We start from the raw sequence: 21,723 nt of genomic DNA on the forward strand, positions 1-21,723 counted from the left end.
TAACAACTTCCTAATTAAGGCTGGTTTCGATCAAGTCAAAAACAAGCGTCACAAAACCAAGTGTAAGGCTTATAGTAAACGTGATCTCCATCTTCGCGCAACAGCTGTACGTACCAGCAAACCCCAAATCCAACCCTATAAATAACACATGCCAATCATATATTGTCTCACTCAAAACATTTATTCATATATCTCTAGCTAGCTACAAGTTAACTAGCTAAAGATGAAATTCCCAATGCTCCTCAATGCCACTGTCTTCCTCCTGCTGATCAGCTTTGGCACTACCTGTCACGGTGCACTGCAGTATGGCTTCTACAGAGGCAAATGCGGCACCAAGGACGTCGAGGCCATCATCGCAGGCGTCGTGCGGCAGCGATTCTTCGCAGACTCCAAGATCGTCGCCGCTCTCCTCCGCATGCAATTCCACGACTGCTTCGTTAACGTATGTGGGGCATTTATACCAACAGTAGTAATTTAAATTTATATATACATAAAGTTTTTACGTACTAACGTTTAGATGAAATATTAATCTAGGGTTGTGATGCATCCATACTACTGGATGGTCCATTTAGTGAAAAGACTGCACCTCCAAACTTGAGTGTGTTTGGCTACGACCTAATCGATAGAGCAAAGGCAGCAGTGGAGGCGGCATGCCCTGGTGTTGTCTCCTGTGCAGATATTATTATCGCTGCAACGAGGGATGCTATAGCACTGGTGACTTAATTTCATCTTCTACATGCTTATATATACAGTTAAAACTATTGTGTATCTGCATATATGGAGAATAAACTAATTAATGGTGTATTCATTTCTGGAACAAGGCTGGAGGATTATCTTATCAGGTTCCTATGGGGAGGAGGGACGGGACTATCTCAGTTGCTTCACGTGTTAATCTCCCATCACCTTCCATTACAGTTCGACAATCAATTCAAGTCTTCCAATCCAAGGGTCTCAATACCTACGACATGGTTCTTCTATTGGGTAATATTTAATTAGTTACATTAAACCAAATTGAAATTGATCACATCAATATTAATTGCATGCCAAATTGCTTAGACATATATATATCTCATGCATCCAGGTGGCCACACTGTTGGAGTTACTCATTGTTCTATAATCAGGGATAGGCTTTATAATTTCAGAGGAACTGGCAAGCCTGACCCAAGCTTGAACCCAATCTATGTCCAAATACTGAGTAACTTGGTGTGCCCTAGGTTCTCAAATTTCAACAACTTTGTCTTCCTTGATGACCCATCGAGTGCTCTCAAAGTGGATAATAGTTTTTACAAGCAACTCCTCCAGAACAAAGGCATTCTCCCCATTGATCAAGCATTGGCTTCGGATTGGTCTACTAGGTGGATTGTGCAGCAATTAGCAGGCAATTCGAACCTCTTCTTGACCCGATTCAACCAGGCTATGGTCAAGCTAGCCTCGGTCCAAGTCCTCACTGGAACCCAAGGCCAGATAAGAAGAAATTGCCGTCGGATAAACTAAAGATTTTTCTTTTTCTTTATGTCCTCCCATAATTATAACAAGTCTGATGCGGATCCAGTTTTATTCGTTTTAATTTTTATTTGTTACCTGAGTTGGAAAAATAATTAATTGTTGATCTACCAACACCAACTGTGGCATAATTTTCGTATTATGATTCTATTATTGATGATGTAATAAAATTTCTTCCGCAAAGGAGAGGATAGCAAATTATTATTGTTTCTAAATTATCTTTGTTTAATTTAATTTCCTTCGAGATTTCTCATTGAACACCCTATTCTTTTTGCTATTTTATAGTTTCCACCTTTCCTTGTTACTATTTGGGATTGTTCATCTGACCATTTATTGTCGTTGTATCTTACAGGGGAAAAAATCTCTAGAGAAAAACAATTCTTATAACAGAAGTATGTGTCTATACGATGCTATCGGACAGTAAAATACGAGCTGAAACCAGCAAGATAGGCAACATAAAGGAATCTGTTAGGTCCATGATAAAAATATTATTGTTTATTTGGCTCAATTTAAAAGAGCATTCGAACATGCATTGTAGGATTTTTTTTCTTTATAATTCACACTTATATGTCATATTTTTTTCTACAGATTAAATAAACGGGTAAATGGAGTAGTAGAGTATTGTCTTAGATCTCAAGCTTTTAGTTTCTATTATTTATTGAATATATATGTCTTCTTTGTGAAGACAATTGTATTCTATTTCTATTTAAAGAGAAAATTACAATCATAAAATATTGACCGGTTAAAGAAATACATTTTTTTTCTGTATTGGATATATGTGTCTTCTTTTAAAGACAAACTTTATTATACTTTATTGAATTGTCCAAATTATAAAAAGAGATTGACTAGTTATTTTGTCATTCTTTTGGATATTTTGTTGATCTAGCAAGTTATCTCAAGTATTATTTATTTATCCTACTAATATTTTTATTTTAATTTAAAAAGTTCTAAAATATTTTTCTATATGTTAGCACATAAACCTTCTGAGGTATGTAAACATGATATGAAAAACACTTTTATTGGTGTTTAATAGATATCTGACAAACAATGTTTGCTAGCGCATCTAAATGATAAAATATAAACCTTTTGCAACATATACATTTGTCGGTTCTGCTTTTGAACCTTTCGTAAATGCTAATACATATATTTCACCTGAAGTGTATCTAAATGCCAACACATTTTTTTTCTTCTAGCATTTATAAATACTGCCCATCTAACTTATGCTGATTTAATCAAATGATAGTGAAAATATTAACTAGAGTTGTTTAATTGTTGGCTAAATTATTTGTGCCGGCGATTATTTATGCCGATTAACATATTTCTTACGGCGCTTAAATTTCTTGGAACAAAGCTTTTGCCAGGGTTGCTAATTGAATGTTGGCAAAAACCTTTACCAACTAAGGTTCACATGGCATTTGTGTATATACCGGTAAAACTTTTACCCGACATTTAAGTAGTTTGTTACGGCGTATAAAAATGCTAGCAAAAGCTTATTTTAGTATAGTGCTATTATGATAGTTTTTTGGGGTTAAGAAAGATTGAAAGGAGAGGTTTTGTAGCAAAAGAAGAGGGCTTTGGAGAAAAGACGTCTTTATCGTATTTGGAAGAGATTGGAGCTTCAAAATATTTATATTTGCATCTCTGTTGGTGAATTGAAATTTCATATTACACGTGGATATAGGCACATAGCCGAATAACGTAAATGTTGTCTCTCATTCTAAGGCTAAAACAGAATGCGTATATATATATATATATAATATCTTAATATAAGAAAGTTTTTTAGGAGGTAAGAATACTCACTGACTGATTAGAAGACACAATACATAATCTTCATATGGTCAGATTGTAACACCGCACCAAAAGCATCACCAAATCGTACCAACCTCCACAAATTCCACCACCAATCTCACATATCTCGGATTAATTCCCAATTAGGCCCAAATAGAGTGCAAATTTGAATAGGATCTAAATACCAAAACATAGAATGAGACAATAAGAAGCCAATAAATCTAGCTTTGTAATTTTCTAGCATCGACTGAATATCCCCTTAGAACTGAAGTTCTACAATGAACCCACTACCAATCTGCAGCCCTTCAACATCATCACCACCACCATTCTAAAACCTTAGGTTCAAAACACATCATGTGGTATTAGAGAGCTAAAGTTTCTTGGATCATGACCACCACCAAATCTATGGTATCAAGACACCAAGGGATGACGTCCATAGTAGCATATCAACCCCAGGAGAAGGAGATCACCACTGACTTCATGAATTAATAGATGGAAGTGCAACTAGATGTCTAACACTCTGGAGTCAATTTGGTGACCAACTTGGATATGAAGCATGCCACCATGTTTGACATCCACAATGGTCTTGCAAAACTCAAGCATCAATGGTATGAAGATTTAAATGGGAGATGTCACACTAACCATGGATGTCAACCCTACATCTATCATCGAATCGAGCTAAAACCATGGTGCGGCCTCAATCTAAACTACAGCTCCTCCACCACCTCGACCTCTAGAAGTCAAAGACGACATAGAAGATCTTTGGGATCCTCGCTCGAGAACCTCGATTCAACCCACAACAGCACCAAAATGAACCAGTACGACACTCACCCGCTCAATTTAGGGCTCCGATGGCATATCGCTTCGAGGAGGAGGAATCCTGAGTTGAGTTAGAAGACCAACATCTAGATGCCCTCTACCTAGGGTTGGTGAATAGATTAGAGGGCAAAGGGTGTATGCTCAAGAAGACGAACAGCAAGAAAGGGGAATTCAAAGCCGAATGGCATCGCTTGAATTTCTTCAATTCGGTGGTGGAGATGCATTCAATTGGATCTATCGTGTCAAATAATATTTTTCCTATCAAAGATAGTAGAGGATTAGAAGGTCCTTTCAGCATCCTTCCAAATGGATGGAGTCACCATAAGGTGATACCAAGTCACACAAAGGGCACGATAGCTTAGCTCATGGGACGAGTTACGCCTTATAGAGTACGAAGACTTTTAGGCGAGACCAAGTTGACCAAAAGACCAATGTTTGGGCTTACTAGGAGGTGTTCGAAAGGGTGAGCAACTACCTCTATGGTGTTACAATCCTACCGCATGGGTTAAGTTAGTCGAGTCAAGTCTATTTATCTTTTAATTGATTCATGCTTATCTCATATATAAGTCCTTAAGGTAAGTCTAGTTAAGTCATGTAAGTCACTAAGACAAGTTTAATTAAGTCACATAAGCCACTAAGACAAGTTCAATTAAGTTATGTTAGCATGTAAGACAAGTTCTAGTTTGAATTATATAAGCTTTTAGGCTAAAGTCGAATATGATTCATTGTAACCGACTTCTATATATAGAGAGACTAAGCTTCTTTGTTTAGTCAATCAAGCCGTTAGATTGTCTTTATCTTTATAGAAGTAGACCGTAATTGTAAAACTCTTTTAAGCACCCAAACCCTAACCATCATCCTCCACCATGAGCCACCCTACTATACGGCTGTCCGCTACCACCCCTGATCGTCTGCCATCCTCCGACAACCATCACAACATTGGATATTTACCATTCTACCCAATCCTGACCTTGCTCTATTCCTTTATTTATATCTTTTCATGCCTATCTCTGATTTAGGTGAACTAGACCCATTAGAGTCGTAACTCATGAAGCTACCACCACCTAAATATTATAATTTTATTATGTCCAGATCGGTCCGAATCTAGTTCATAGCATTGGTATCAAAGCCATCATTTCTCAGTCATAGGTGAACACGTGATCCAAGACAAATTCGTGGGAGATCATTGCCATGGATGACCCAGAACTCATATCCCTATTGATTGGGTCTTCTCCAATGTCATCGTCACTAGCAAACATCAACGACAAGCCGCTGCGATGTGCGAAGATATTTTTTAAAGATTTTTCTAACTAGGTCGCTAGATTCGCCGCAGATAACACCGAGAGGATCAAGAAGGCTCTCTAAGCTTTGATGACAGTATTTAGGCACATTACCACCACCCTGCACCTCTAGCACCATTGGCTATGGCGAAAACTATCACGACTCAAAATCAAAATCTTGACCGATCATGCACCTTAATACGCTTGAGATAGATGAAGCCCTACTAATGCTTCCTAAGTGTATAATGGCAAGAATAAATAAATGAAGAGGATCTGCTTTATTAAATTTAATCTAATTGCAATGAAAATAAAAAATGTCATTATTACTATGTCTCTAAATGAAATCAAAATAACAATTAAATTAAACATAAGACCAAAAGAGCGGAAAGGCAAATAGGTAGGTCCTAAATGGAGGGAGGGTCTCAATGCATCTCGCTCAATCACTACGCTAACCACTACCTGAGATAATAAAAGAGAGAGAAAAAGAAATATATGAGCCAACAACTATAGCTCAGTGAATAGATTTCACTCGAAAAGCAATTAAATTCTAAAGATTTATAGTGTTAAATAAAACCCAAGTTCAAATAAATAATAATTTTCTAATAGGCATACTCTTAAAATAATGATAATGATAACAATAGAGAGTCATAACATGTAGCCTTGCTTAGTTTCAATATATTAACATCTTTCTAATGTTTATAATTCTATTTGTCTCAATGGATTTATATCCTATGAATCTACATCAATTAGAAATCACCTTGAGATGACCCTTAGGACTTTTCCTCATAGCGGATCCGATCAGGGTCATCAAATAGTGTCACTATGTGATCAACACACCATATCTTTTCCACTAACTAATAATAAAATTTTTAAATTACATAATATTAAGATTTTCTACAACTTAACTCAAAAAATCAATTTTGGCCTAAATAAGCCCAATCAATTGGGCTGAGCTACAATTGGCTTGCAGCCCACCCAACCATACCCTTTAATGGATTGGGCCAACGGCCAAATCCAATTAAGTTAATGGAACCGGGTCGAGTCCCTTGGATTTGGATCCAACCCGACCCGAATCCACACTTAAAGGAAGAAGGCCAGGCTCGGGTTGCTTGAGTTTGCCATTACCTGCGACAGTCTATCGGTCGCACCCTAAGCTCCCTAACACCCTCGTGACGTCGCCGTCCTCGCGAGGTGGAGGAGAAACCACAGAAGACGATCAACTCAGTGGCTGACGGCAATCGAAGTCATGAGGGCTCCAAAGGCAAATGTCCACGGTATAAGGCCAATGACAAAAGGCTTCCAATGGTGGAGCGGCAGCGATCGAAGCTGCGAGTCGGCGTGATTCACCGACGAAGCCAAAATCTCACAAATTAGGTATTTGTATTTTGACCTATTAAATTGAAATTAAACTTGATGGATGGAAGAGGGCTTAGCATGACGGTCCCTTACTCCGGCAATGCTCCGATGGTAAGAAAGAAGAAAACAAAGGAAAAGAAGAAGATGATGAGAGAAAGGAGGGTGGGTAAAGAAGAGAGAGAATTAGGGTTTAATTTATAGGGTAAAATTCTAAATTTAAATTAGATTTGGATTCGGCGAGATCTTTATGACAGCCTCGTTGTTTGTCGGAGAAGGAAAGGGGAGGGGATGCACATGCAGTGCACGTGCACCCTCTTCTCTCAATTTTTTTCTCAATTCTTACAAAAACCAACCCCCATGACATGAACAATCCAGGCTGTGGGTGACGAAATGAGCTGGCCTATATTGCGGCCTCGACCCCTCCTCCGGCCACGATGGAGGCTCCCCCCGTCCACTAACTACAGACCAAGAACACCACGTTAGCTAACTAAGCCAGACCAGCATGTAGAATCGATGGCTCCAACATCTTGGCTACCATCTTTGAGATAACTTCTTTTTACACATGTGAATACCGATATGGCCTCACATTCGCTGGTGCCGCCCCGGGTACAATCTCTATACGATGGTCCACCGCTCTCCTCGGTGATAACTCCTGCAGCTCCTCGAACAGTCCAAAAAAGTTATTTAATAAATTAGACAATTCAATGATAGTACTTGAACTCGTTTGAGGCTCATCTTCTACTGGTCCTAACTAAAGAAGATAGGCTAAATCAAACGCACCAAGCAGCCCCATCATAGGCTGTATCGTAGGAATCGGTGAAGTCCTAACACCATCAAGCCGTACATATTTATTTCCTTATTTATATTTCATCCACATGCTCCAAAAATAAAATGTGACGGGTCTTAAACTCTGTAACCATTGAGCACCAAGGACAATGTCCACTCCTCGCAACGCCAACAAATACAAGTCCATAATGATGTCGTGTCCTTACAACCGTATACCGACTCAACGACACAAGCTCTCCACCCTAAGCTTCGTGCCGTCTCCAATAGCAACGTCAAACCCTGTAGTTGGTTTGGCGTCCAAACCCAATCTCCTCACTAGCTTCTCGTCTAGAAAGTTGTGTGTACTCCCCAAATCGATGAGGATGTGCACACAATGCTTTCTAACGAGTCTGTCTACCCATAACATCTTCGACGCAGAAGTATCCGAATATGCATACATCGATATTTCAGCTTGGATATCTTCCTCAACGCCCTCCACAACGGCCTCCTCATGAGTCTCCTCTGGACACTCTTCATCATCATCAATCTCATCATCCTCCTTAGGACCATCGATAAGCATCACACTCCTGATCGATTTAGAACACCGATGACCGGGGGTGAAATGCTCATCACATCGAAAGCCAAGGTCCTTCGTTCTTCACTCTTCCACTTGGGTAGGTGTGAGAGTTCGAACGGGGGGTCTTGTGCCTCCTCTAACGTTGGAAGAAGGTCTCAAAGGTAGTCGTGGTCTAGTAGTTGCAGCTGCTATTTTTAAAACCGTAGAATTTCTAGCCGGCGTTCTAGGTGCAAACTGCCCATCTCGGTTGTCCCAATTGGTTTTCGCTGCCATCTTTAAAGCCCTATGCTTTTGTTCCATCCTCACGGCCTTTTCAAAGGCCTCCTCAAGAGTAGTAGGACATGGAGCACGAACATCTGCTTGTATCTCTTCTCATAGCCCTGAAATAAATGTACTCATCAATGTACGTTCGGGCCATGATAGCTCACAATGACTACTAACTCTTTCAAACTCAGCTTGGTACTCCAATACGGTAGTTTTTTGAACCATCTCACTTAATGTGGCAGCAAAATCTTCATATGCCGCTATCCCAAATCGGCGTGTAATCCTCCTACAAAAATTAGCCCATCTGATAAATCCACCACCACGAATAACTAATCTATACCAATCCAATGTCGTTCCTTAGAGGTGAAAGTTTGCCATCTGGACTTTTGCATCTTCCGCTGTACCTTGACAATCAAAATATTATTCAACTTGAAACACTCAATCCGTTTGATCACCGCCTTAGAATTTTGAAAAGTCCAAACGTGCGGTTCTCCCCCGAATAGTATTGTCAGGTTCGCGAAAAATCCTTGGTTCAAGTCTAAACCTTTGTGCATGTTGATCACCTTCTCTAAATCCTCGAGCACGTCCATTACCAACTCCACAGCGATCAATCTCATCCTCATAGTGCTAATCCTCCTCATCGACAAAGCGCACAGGTGCCGCACGCCTCTTGGGTTTCACCACCGTCAGTCTTGCGTTTTGTAACGAAGGTGGGGGATGATGTGAAGGCATAGGTAGGAGGGGATCATTGACACTCATATGACGCACCTGGACTTGTGGGGTATAGGTTCTATGGGGTCCCACCACTGGTCTTTCTTGAAACTCCGTTCATCGTCAAGGAGATAACGAACCCAATCAAATCACGACATATTCCTTGAATTCATTGTGATCCTTTTGTATGTTGTCAACTCTATGATATAATGTTTGGAACATGCCCCTTAGTTCATCTATATTCGAACCCATGGACGTTGGTTGACTCGGTCCTACCGTGGTCGCTCCAAATGAGTCGGCCTAACGGTTAGTATCATCGTGCATTGAGTCCTCCCTTGTCAGTGTGCTCTCCATAGGTCTCCTTGTTGATGTCATCTTCCTTGTTTCAACTATTAATATGATACGGTTCGGACTTCACCGATGTCGTCTCGAGCATGGATACACTTTAGGAGTGTCTTTGTTTCTTGCTTTAATGTTTAATTTCCAAGAAAAAAGGTTTTCTATAAGTTGCATTTGAACGCGGGTGGAATGCGTTCGAATGAGGTTATGAACATGGTTGTGAGAGTGTGCATTGTGCGTTCGAATACTACATTCGAACACGCTGTGAATGCCTACATCGCGTTCGCAAATCCAAAGAAGTGAAAAATAGGAGTGTACGATCGCGTGTTCGAATGCCTGCATCGCGTTTGCAAATCCAAAGAAAAGCGAACTTGGATGTGGATGGCAACGAGAGGTCATTATTGAAGAATTGAGTTTTGCCTTGCCTCCTTCGTCTTCTTCGCTCTCGTTCTCTCAATCCCCGGCACCGCCACTTCTAACCTTCCTCGATCGGCTAATCACCCTAGACCCTTAGGGGTAGCGGCCCTCTCCTTCCCCTTCTTCCAATCTATCCAACACTTGCCCTAACCCTTCTATCAACAATAACTTTTCCATCACCACTTTTCACCGGTGCCACCCCACAAACACTGGTCCGCCACCAACCACCATTACCTAGGATCTTGTGCCTTCATCCACAGATCCTGATCATACCACCTTGACGTTCGTTCACTAATCGGACGATAACTCGAGATCCTTATATAGGATTCACCTAAAACTTAATTTGTGGGAAAGCTCTTTTCTGGGGCTATAACATAACAAAATTTCATATCGATTCGACAACATCATCTTTTGAGATCTTATTATAAAGTTTTGTGCCAAATCTAGTCCAGATCAAAGAATTGGAAGAGATCAAACCTTAGCCTAAGGGGAGATTGTATCATAATGAAGGTCTGAGGTTCACCTACTCTGATACCAAATTAATAGGCTCTGATACCAATTGATGAGCTCTGGAACCAAAGATAGGCTATGCTAAGATTCCTTTAAGATCTGAATATATTATAGGAAGTAGTCCGCATAATCATTAAAAAATATTCGTCAGATATTCTATGGTAGACAGAAAATTACAAAACTAATTTGGTTGGATCCATAACTTCCTAATCTACAACTTTTGTATTTACGTCCTTCGTAGATTCGAACTGTACCAGGGATGAAAACACAGAATAACATGGGTGATGGTGGTGGTGACAGGTGAAGTGGATGTTAGGGTTATGGATGGGTATGGAGCTAAAGGTGGATTGTGGAAGTGATTAAGGAAAGTAGATGAAGAGAACAAAGTGGTCGATATCCCAAAGAAGAGGGGTGACTTGACAGACGAGGGGAGATTAGAAGCGAGGAGAAACCTTGCCAACTGTAGAGGTGGAAGGATGGTGAAGAGGGAGAAGGGAGGAGTCTAGAGAGAAGATAGGAGACAAGAAATTAAGAATCCAATAGCATAATGAAGTTGGCTGCCATCCACATATATATAGAAGATGAAGAGGGAAAGGAGGCTGGGTAAAGAAGAGAGAGAGATTTAGGATTTAATTTACAGGGTAAAATTCTAAATCTAAATTAGATTTGGAATCGGCGAGATCTCTACGACAGCCTCATCGCGTGCCGAAGAAGGAGAGGGGAGGGGATGCACATGTAGTGCACGTGCACCGTCTTCTCTTAATTTTTTTTCTCAGTTCTTACAAAAACCAACCCCCATGGCATGAACGATCCAAGCCGTGGGTGACGGGATGAGCTAGCCCAAATTGCAGTCTTGACCCCTCCTCTGGCCATAATGGAGGCTCCCCATCCACTAACTACAGACCTAGAACACCACATCAGCTAACTAAGCCAAACCAGCATGTAGAATCGATGGCCCATGAACATGATATGAGCGAGAAGGTCTAGCTCACATACTAGTCACCTTGAGGTCATGGTATCAAAAGTGTGGTGGATTATTTTGATCCAACCATGTGGGTTAAGTTAGTTGAGTCGGCTGAGTCGAGTCGATTGAGTCGAGTCTATTTATCTTTTAATTAATTTGTATTTATCTTTTATGTAAGCTTTTAAGGCAAGTCTAGTTAAATTATGTCAACCACTAAGACAAGTTCAATTAAGTTTAGTAAGCTACTAAGGTAAGTAAGTCATATAAGCCTCTAAGACAAGACCTAGTTTGAGTTCTATAAGTCTTTAGAGCTAATTTCTAGTATGACTCATTATATCCGACCTCTACATATAAAGGGGTTGTACTTATTTGTTCAATCATCTAATTATCTAAGCATTAAAAATAATTGAGTTAAGTTTTTTTATTTTTATCATATTAATCATTTTACCGTAACCGTTAGATCATCTTCATCTTCATAGGAGTAGATCGTAACCAATGAACTCTTCTAAGCACCCAAACCTTGACCACCATCTTCCACCACGAGCTACCCTACTATATAATCATCCAGCACCACCTTTGGCCATTCGCAACCCTCTGATGACGACCACAATATTAGATATTTACCATTCTGCCCTATTCTAACCTTGCTCTACTCTTTTATTTATATCTTTTCATCTTACCCTCTAATTTTAGTGAAACTAAAGCTATTAGAACCCTGACTCACAAGGCTATTACCATCTAAATTTTTATAATTGTTTTTGATCTGAATCAATCCAGATTTGGTTCGAAACACATGGTTAGGGAGAACTAGTGCTAAAATGTATCTTTATCTTTGGCCTTCGACAAGACATTCAAGCTGTGGTGAAGGCGGGCGTCTTTGGTCTCCAACAAGACATTCAAGCTATGGTGAAGACTACCCATCTGTGAACCTTGTTGGAGGCTTTCACCATAGCTTGGATGATAGATGAGAAGCTAAGGGAGCTTAGGATCACATCAAGGATTGGTTGGACAGAATTAAAGGTGAAGGACACCCACCAATCACCACGGTCACCCCTGTCACATCGTCTAGGTTGCCACGGCTGCCCAAGGTTTACTCCATTCTGAGGTTGTTTCTAGAGAGTAGGGGATATGTGAGGACCTACGTTCGACATCTCACACAGGCCTATGTGAAAGATAAAAGGACAAAGGGGTTATGATTTGATTGTGATGTAGAATAGTTTTTCACGTACCATAGCACTCTCGATCACCAAAAGGTCTAGCTAACCTTATTCTACTTGGAGGGCGTGGTGATTAGGTGGTACCAGTCGGATAAGCGGACTCGATCATTCGAGTCTTGGCAGGATTTTGTCGATGAGATTTGTGCTTGGTTCGGTCCGACCTAGTACAAGGATTTTCAGGCCATATTGACTAAGCTGACTTAGTCAACAACAGTTCAACCTTACTAGGAGTTTGAGTGGATATGCAACCGAATCACTAATTGGTCTAACTCGGCCCTAAAGAGTACCTTCATTAGTGGGCTCAGGCCTAACATTGAGGTTGAGGTCAAGGCTTTGAGGCTTACTACTTTTGACGAGGCCTTCTCCTTAGCTACCCTAATAGAGTCCAAGTTGGATCAGCTGAACCAGATCTACAAGGAGGAGAAAAGAAGGACGGCCCAAGCCAATAACCCATTAGAGATGGCATATGCCCCGACTCAGCTTGCACCAACAGCTTAGCCTAACCGATAGATGATCACACGCCGCTTTGTATCCAATGACTTGGAAGAGCGTCGAAGAAAAGGCTTATATTTTTACTATGATTATTGATTTACCCTCGGTCATAAATGCAAGCGTTAGCCAGCTCACGTCATGTTCTTAGGCGGACTCGAGGAAGACGAACTCGAATCCATTGATTGGCATGACAAATTGTATGAGTATAAGTCGGTGAGAGACTAGTCACCTTGAGGACAAGGTGTCAAAAACGTGGTGGATTGTTACGATCCGACCATATGGGTTAAGTCGAGTTAAGTTTAATTTAGTCATATGAGCCATTAAGCAAGTCAAAATAAGTCATGACATCCCTTAAGACTAGTATAATTAAAGCAAGTCCAAATAAGTCATGATAGTCCTTAAAACAAATATAATTAAGTTAAGTAAGCCTTTAAGGCAAGTCTAATTAAGTCTTGTAAGCCTTTAAGGTATGTCCTAATTTGAGTCGTGTCAGCCTTTAGGGCTAAATCCGGGTAAGACTTATTATACTCCACCTCTATATATAGAGGGGCAGGGCTTCATTGTTAATCATCCAAGAATCTAAGTATTTAAGCATTGAGAATTAATTGAGTTTAGTTATTTTTTTATTACCATATTTATTATTTTATTACAACTGTTAAATTGTCCTTACCTTTCTAAGGGTAGATCATAGTCGTAAATCCTTCAAAGCTTCCAAATCCTAGCCACCTCCTACCTCCAGTAACCACCTTACAATACGACCATCCACCACCATCCTTGGCCGTCTGCCACCCTCCGATGACCACCACAACATCGGATATTTACTGTTCTGCCTTCTCTAATTTATCTCTACTATTTTATTTTTAATTTTTCATTCTAACGTTCGATTTATGTGAAACTAAAGCCATTAGAACCCTAACTCACGAGGCTATCTCCACCTAAATTTTTATAATTTTCTTATCTTCGGATCGGTTTCGATCTGATTTATAACAATAGGGTATGGAAGGAGCAGCTCATTGTTGTGGATGACGTGGCCCGCGAGCTAGCTAATGTTGATGGTTGACCCCAACGTGTTTTGGTCTCACCTTATTCCAACAACGAATAGCTTCGTGAGTGGCGCGATGGTCATCCTTGCTCTCATCACTAGACTTCACCAATCTTTCTAGGATCATGTTGGTTGATACCAAGGTGGCGATCAACGCGAACACGAGACTTTCCATGGTCATTGGATTTTTCGGGGGAAGATTCGTTCTTCATGCTTCATACCTTGGTGTTTCCATGTTTGCTCCTTCCTCCAATCCATTTGGTTCTTTCGTTTGCCTTCTAGAAGTCATAGCTCTAGTAATCATCATTAATGGTGTGTCCAACGTCAGCCTGGCTTTGATACCACTATTAGGTTTTTTTTTTTAGAGATACGATCAATCAGCTCGGTTTGATCTAGGGCAAAACTTTTAGAACAGCTGCGGGTGATCTAGATTAATAAATGAGTGTGTTTTCATCCCACTTTTAATTAGGACAAAAATTTTATGAACTAGACCTGGAATGATCTGCTCGTATGAAAAATTATAAAAAATGAATGGTAGCCTCAATAGTTAGGTTTTTTTTATTTTTGCTCTAGTTTGAGTGGATTCAGAGTTCAAAAGAAGAAATTATGGCCAAAAGGTGAGGGAAGGTAAGAATCGAGCTTAAATGGATTATCCAACACTGAGACAATCATCAAAGGGTGGCAAACGACTATGAAATGGTGGAGGTTGGTCGTAAGGGTGGATGGCTTCTAGAGAAAGATGGTGGCTAGGATTTAAAAGCTTGAAAGGATTCTATGGTAAAGATCTACTCTTAGAAAAATAAATATGATCTAACAACTCAAATAAAAGATAAGTGATACGATCCTTCCTCGGCTATAGGCTCTGATACCAGATTGTTACGAACCCTCTTTTGGTGCTATGGCTTTGATTCAAGATTTATACGATCTTGCACGGAACTTTGAGATCAGATCCCGAAATATCCCGCCGTTGGATCGCTGTGAAATTTTGATATGTTGTAGGCCCGGAAAAGAGCTTTCCAACGGATCTAGTTTCAGGCGAATCGGAGATGGGGATCTCGAACTATCGTTCGTTTAGTGGACGAACGTCAGGATACTCTGTTTTTGGATTCCGTGGATGAAGGCACGAAATCCTGGGTAATGGTGGATTGTGGAGGGCCGGTGTTGATGGGGTGGCACCGGTGTAAAAGTGATGGTGGAAGGGTTATGGATGATGGAAAGGTTAGGGATAGCGATGGATAAATTGGAAGAAGGGGGAGAAGAGGGCCACTCCTAAGGGACTAGGGTGATTGGCCTGTCGAGAGAGATTAGAAGCGGCGTCGCCGGGGAGATTGAGGGAACGAGAGCGAAGAAGATGAAGGAGGCAAGGCAAACTCAATTCTCAATATTCAATAATAATTTTGGTTGCCCTACACATACTTTTATAGGCTAACCAACAACACAATCTTATCCTAAAACTCAATCTTATCCTAAAACTCAATCTTATCCTAAAGTAAATCCAAACTCGAGACGACGTCGGTGAAGTCCGAATCGTATCAATCCACCACGCTTCCGCAACCTTGTCCTCAAGGTTTGAAATTTGGGAAGCGATCCATGATGTCTGTCTCTAGCTCCCATGTAGACTCGTCAGTAGGTTTGCCCAGCCACTCAATCAGCACTTCAGTCTCTAATCTGGATCCTTGGCGTCTTCTCCTACGACTTAGGACTCGAACCGGCTCATTGGAGCCATCTTCCTCCATTGGTTCGGGTAAGGTCGAACCCACTACATGGTTAGGCCCGATCTGGGCCTTCAATGCCGAGACATGGAAGACGGGATGTATCCTAGTTCCTTCAGGTAGGTCCAATCGGTAAGCTACTGGACCGATTCGTTGTAGCACTCGGTACGGACCATAGTACTTGTATCCCAACTTTTGGTTCAAAATGGGTCTCAATGTGGATTGTCGATACGGTTGAGCTCGAACGAACACCAATTGATCCACCTCAAATTCTCGCTCACGTCGGCCTTTGTCATGCGTTTGCTTCATGCGGTTTTGTGCTGTGGCTAGGTGAGTCTTGAGCCGTCTCAATGTTTCATCTCGATCAGCAAGCTCCAAGTCAAGCTCAGTCCTATCCGTCGCCGCGAGTCTATCGTAGGCACGCAAGACAGGGGGAGTGCGCCCATAAACCGCCTCAAATGGGGTCATGCCAATGCTTGAGTGATGAGCGGTATTGTATGACCACTCAGCCCAGGGAAGAAATTTGACCCAATCCTTTAGTCGATCCGCCACAAAGCATCGCAAGTATTGCTCTAGTCCACGATTCACCACCTCGGTTTGGCCATCCGTCTCGGGGTGATATGCTGAACTAAGATTGATTTGAGTCCCTTGCAATCTGAAGAACTCGGACCAAAACTCACTTATGAAGATGCGATCCCGGTCTGACACGATAGTCCTAGGCATCCCATGCAAGCGTGCCACTTCCCGAACAAAAATTTCAGCAACCCTTTTTGCTGAAAACGGGTGAGACAATGTTATGAAATGTGCATACTTGCTCAATCTATCCACCACAACAAACACCACCGATTGTCCTCGAACCTCCGGCAGCCCCTCAATGAAGTCCATGGAGATATCCTCCCAAATACGCTCTGGTATAGGTAGTGGTTGCAGCAGCCCGCTAGGCTTGAGTGCCTCTGATTTGGTTCGTTGGCAGATTTGACATTCACGCACATACTTCTTCACGTCCGTCTTCATCCCAGTCCAAGTACAGTTTTGGGCTAGCCGCTTGTAAGTACGTAATACCCTTTCATGACCTGCTATAGGAGTATCATGGAAGTGTGACATCAATAGCCTCCGTAGCTCTTCGTTTCGGGGTACCTTGATTCGCCCGTGCTCTAGTACTAACCCATTGCGCTCCTCGTGCTCGGGGTTGCTTGAGGGGTTCTCTCTCAACTCCTCCATGAGTCGGACCAGATCACTATCCTCTGCACTGGCTCTTCGTAGATCTGAAAAGAAAGGAAAAGTGGGTGCCGAGAAAGAAGCGAGCCCCCTTTCTTTTGGAAGTTCAAGCAGCGGTTTACTTCCATCCAACAACACTCTCTGATCATCTCTCCAAAAAGTCAATGTGAGGCTTGTAAAATCAAAGGTCACGGGCCCCAAGCTCCGAAGCCATTGGGTCCCTAAAACAATATCGGCACCTTGCAAGGCCAATGGATAAAGATCCAATGTGAAAGTTTGGCCTTGCACCTTCAATTCTGCACCTCCACAAATAGAATCTGCTCGCAAGGTGGTGCCATCTCCAATCGTCACATCGAACCCTTCCGTGGGTTCCGACTCGAGCCCAATCTTCCTAAGGAGCCTCATGTCAATGAAGTTGTGGGTGGACCCAGTGTCAATCAAGATTCTCACTGTGGTTTTCTTGATTACACCGTTCACCCGCAAGGTCTTTGGCGCGGCTGTCCCCGAATAGGCGTCGAGGGAGATTTCGGCCTTCGTGTCCTCCACGTGTTGTTGCTCCTCAACTTCTTCTCCTCGATGTCCAGCCACATCTGCACCTTCAGCTGCCATGGGTGGAAGATCGTGGCCTTCTCCTTTGAGTGGTAGCTTGGCAGGGAGCTGCAACGTCATCGCTGGTGATGAAGCTGTTGTGGTCGACTGTCGATTGACCGAGGAGAATGGTAGAAGATCGCTGGAGGCCATATGCGATTTCTTCTTAGTTGCCGACTCACTATGGTTGCAAAGGGAGCTAGTGAAAGGCGGCCCAAGTGTCGAAATTCGCGATTTCGGATCATCTCCTTCACCACTGATGAGGATTCCTGATGAGGGATATCCAGTGACCAGGTGTGGCGTAGCCAGCACTTCGCGATTTGTCGACAAGGTCTCCGGTGCATGGGAAGATGTGGAGGTTCCGAGGGCTGCTACAATGGTTGCAGATCTCATTGTAGTTGGTGGCAGTTCGTTGCGGCTGACCATAGGTCGAGGTGTAGAATCTCGCTCTTGCTGGATAGCCGAACTTTCCCCTATTTTTGTGATGAACGGGGAGGCCGTGGAGGATGTTGGGTATGTTGTGGAGGGTTCCCAATGCTGTCTTGTGATTGCCTTGCTTGTTGAAAAAGGTTTCGTCCATGCCCGTATTTCCTGCATCATCTCCATCATTATTTGCTTGTTGATGGCAATCTGTTTGGAAATAGACCCCAACATGGATAGAACGCTAGGTTCTTCCGTATTCCTATTAGATCGAGTGATCGTCATTAGAAGCGCTTGTCCGAGGAACGGTGGCTCTGATACCAGCTTGATACGATCCTTCCTCGGCTATAGGCTCTGATACCAGATTGTTACGAACCCTCTTTTGGTGCTATGGCTTTGATTCAAGATTTATACGATCTTGCACGAAACTTTGAGATCAGATCCCGAAATATCCCGCCGTTGGATCGCTGTGAAATTTTGATATGTTGTAGGCCCGGAAAAGAGCTTTCCAACGGATCTAGTTTCAGGCGAATCGGAGATGGGGATCTCGAAATATCGTTCGTTTAGTGGACGAACGTCAGGATACTCTGTTTTTGGATTCCGTGGATGAAGGCACGAAATCCTGGGTAATGGTGGATTGTGGAGGGCCGGTGTTGATGGGGTGGCACCGGTGTAAAAGTGATGGTGGAAGGGTTATGGATGATGGAAAGGTTAGGGATAGCGATGGATAAATTGGAAGAAGGGGGAGAAGAGGGCCACTCTTAAGGGACTAGGGTGATTGGCCTGTCGAGAGAGATTAGAAGCGGCGTCGCCGGGGAGATTGAGGGAACGAGAGCGAAGAAGATGAAGGAGGCAAGGCAAACTCAATTCTCAATATTCAATAATAATTTTGGTTGCCCTACACATACTTTTATAGGCTAACCAACAACACAATCTTATCCTAAAACTCAATCTTATCCTAAAACTCAATCTTATCCTAAAGTAAATCCAAACTCGAGACGACGTCGGTGAAGTCCGAATCGTATCAATAAGTGCATAATAATAAAATAACTAAATATTCGCTCCATTTATACTAAATAACCTATGACCTCTCATATCTATAGGAGTAGAGTCATAGTGGGTCAGATCTAATTTACCCTATTAGACTTTCATCTACTTTAATTTGATATTAAAAATAAGAAGCAAAAATAACCAACTAGATTTAACTCGATTAATTCGACCCACGTAGATGGATTATAACAATCCACCACACTTTCAACACCTTGTCCTCAAAGTGTCTAGTGACAATCCACTCATCGGCCTGACTTGCATCATATTTGGACTTCTAGCAGGTCCGACTTAGTCAGTTAATGCAAGCCCATCAGATTATTCTACTAGTCATCATTGAGCTCATATTGGGTCCCCAAGTTGGGCTCATAGGTTCCCAACTTGTTCATGTGAGGTGGTGGGTCGATTTATGAAATTTTGCTCTACTTCATGATACTTGCGCTTCGTCTCTCCCCTCCACTTGCCCTAATCCTATCCCTATCCCTATCCGTAGGGCTAAAAACATGTTTTGGCCTAGGATGCTGCCATTGGTTGCATGGGTGGGAACGATTGCTAGGTTAGGTCTTGGGCCGCTAGTAGTTGACCTCAGATTAGACCTCACGATGGTGAAACAATGACGAGCGACAGTAGAAGAAGAAAATTGAGCTCAATTTACTATAGCAGCGACCATGGCGCATTGCCAATGGGTCCACTGGCTCTAGGTGGCTGGGGATAGGGCCCAAGGTCCCACTAGAGTGCAGTTGTGGCAGCTTAGAGATTTGCAGAAGCCACCTTAATATGGCTTGGTTAAAGCGATATTGCCATGAGCGTGGCTATTAGGTTCAACCAGAGATAGTCACTGGTGGATATGGTGGCCATCAATGGATGGCAATCGGGCTAGGGAAATTAGTAGTGGCTGCCGGTGGTCGTGGAAGTGTTGGACCGGTAGCCACCGGCCATAGTTTTGCTATAGTGAGAATGATCATCGATTGCAATCTTCTGATCTGTGTTGGCATGAACAACAAGCATGATTCGAGTGCCGGAGGTCCAAGAAAGATGCTTGTGATGATGACTTAGACTAAGGGGGACTAGATCATGGCTGGTGGAAAACTAAGGTTTGAGCCCTAGCTTCCACTATGGCTAGGGATGTTAGTGACAGAACTGTCACTAGGGGCTACTCCGATGTCGCATCTACGACGAGAAAGGTTGGCAAAGATAGCAGGAGCTCCAGTATGGCCGGTGCAAGCGTCTTGATTGCGGTTAGGGGCTCCACTCCACCTCCCTCACAAGCGGAGGATAATGACCAAGATCATGGCGGTTCCACGATGGTCAATCATAGATGGATACAAATTTGGATAGTCTTTTTTTAGAAAAAAAAGCTTGGATCTAGATACGAATATGGGTATAAGTAATATTATCATATTTAGATTCAGAAACTGGATATTATTACGAACCAGATTTGAAACGATCCGTTTGTAGGATGATTATGAAAATTTAGGTGGTAGTAGCCTCACAAGAGAGTTCTAATGGCTTTTGTTTCATATCAATCAGATATTTGGATGGAAGGATATAACCAAAATAGTAGAGCAAGGTTAAAACGGGGCAGAATAGTTAATATCTGACGTTGCGGCGGTCATCGAAGGATGGCGAACGACTAAAGGTGCTGATGGATGGCTTTAGGATAGGGTGGCTGATAGATGTGATGGTAGCTATGAGTTGGAGGTAGAATTAGGGTTTCTAACTTAGATATACTCCTAGAAAATAACGACGATCCAATGGCTATGATAAAACATAAGGACGATAAATAATGTAAGGTAAATAAACTTAACTTAACTCAATATTTCTTCCATTCAATTCCATCATAAAGCCTAACCTCTTTATATATAGAGGTCGGGTATAATGAGTCATACTTGGACTAGCCCTAAAGACTAACTTGAATTAGAACTTGCTTTAACGACTTATATGACTTGAATTAAGACTTACCTTAAAGATTTATATAACTTAATTGTAACTAAACTCAAAAATAAGTTTACTGCATTATATATCGATAGTTTTAGAGGTTTCTCATAACTTATCTTCAGGAGGTAATAAACAATTAAAAACGTAATACTTGTTGCAATCTGTGATTATCTTGGAGAGTCTCTTTGAAAGATCTATAACTAGAGGGTATATGAACAATTAATCGACCGATCATTAGTTCTTGGGAGATATTAAAGTTGCAGTCAGAGGTTCAGAGGTTGGGTTGCCAATCGGCCATATATGAATGTAAATGTAAAATAAGTAGGACTCAAGAAATGACTCGGTATATGTGGAGCTCCACCACTAGCAAATTCGATATGACCAAATTAACTACCCAGCAAGCAAAGATTAAGAAGCAACATAAGAATTTTGGAATAAGGTTAAGTTGGAGCCCGGCTCATTCCGATTAGCTACCGCTGTTTCCAATATTGGTTCGTCCTCCAAAGAGGAAAAGAAATGATGAAGTCGATCGTGCTAAGATTTATGTGGGGCTCTCCAAATAAATACTCATCTCAGTAACCCAGCTTAATTGATATTTGGGCAACTACTCTACGTATGCGTGCTACCTGTAGACTTAATCTGTACGTGCAAATCACAAAACTCTATTCTAGAAAACAGCATCTAGCATTTACGCAAAATTAATCATTTGCAATTAACAACTTCCTAATTAAGGCTGGTTTCGATCAAGTCAAAAAC

General features: G+C 41.8%; 1 protein-coding gene across 1 annotated transcript; it reads left to right on the forward strand.

Moving 5' to 3' along the window:
- The first annotated feature begins 223 nt into the window (after window positions 1-223).
- LOC140773244 (peroxidase 57-like) lies at window positions 224-1,633 on the forward strand. The gene is made up of 4 exons (XM_073115724.1): window positions 224-442; window positions 535-714; window positions 822-981; window positions 1,082-1,633. Exons 1-4 carry the CDS (start codon window positions 224-226, stop codon window positions 1,492-1,494), a joined length of 972 nt encoding a protein of 323 aa, XP_072971825.1. The 3' UTR covers window positions 1,495-1,633.
- Window positions 1,634-21,723: the final 20,090 nt, after the last annotated feature.

Source organism: Typha angustifolia, chromosome 13 (genome assembly GCF_048772165.1).
Source record: "Typha angustifolia cultivar Huaian chromosome 13, ASM4877216v1, whole genome shotgun sequence".
Lineage (NCBI taxonomy): Eukaryota > Viridiplantae > Streptophyta > Magnoliopsida > Poales > Typhaceae > Typha > Typha angustifolia.

What these genes read in the sequence shown, in the direction of transcription:
- LOC140773244 (XM_073115724.1), top strand. Translation starts at nt 224, where the DNA reads ATGAAATTCCCAATGCTCCTCAATGCCACTGTCTTCCTCCTGCTGATC. An exon ending in TCCACGACTGCTTCGTTAAC is followed by an intron (nt 443 to 534) that starts GTATGTGGGGCA and finishes ATATTAATCTAG; the next exon opens with GGTTGTGATGCATCCATACT. An exon ending in CGACATGGTTCTTCTATTGG is followed by an intron (nt 982 to 1,081) that starts GTAATATTTAAT and finishes TCATGCATCCAG; the next exon opens with GTGGCCACACTGTTGGAGTT.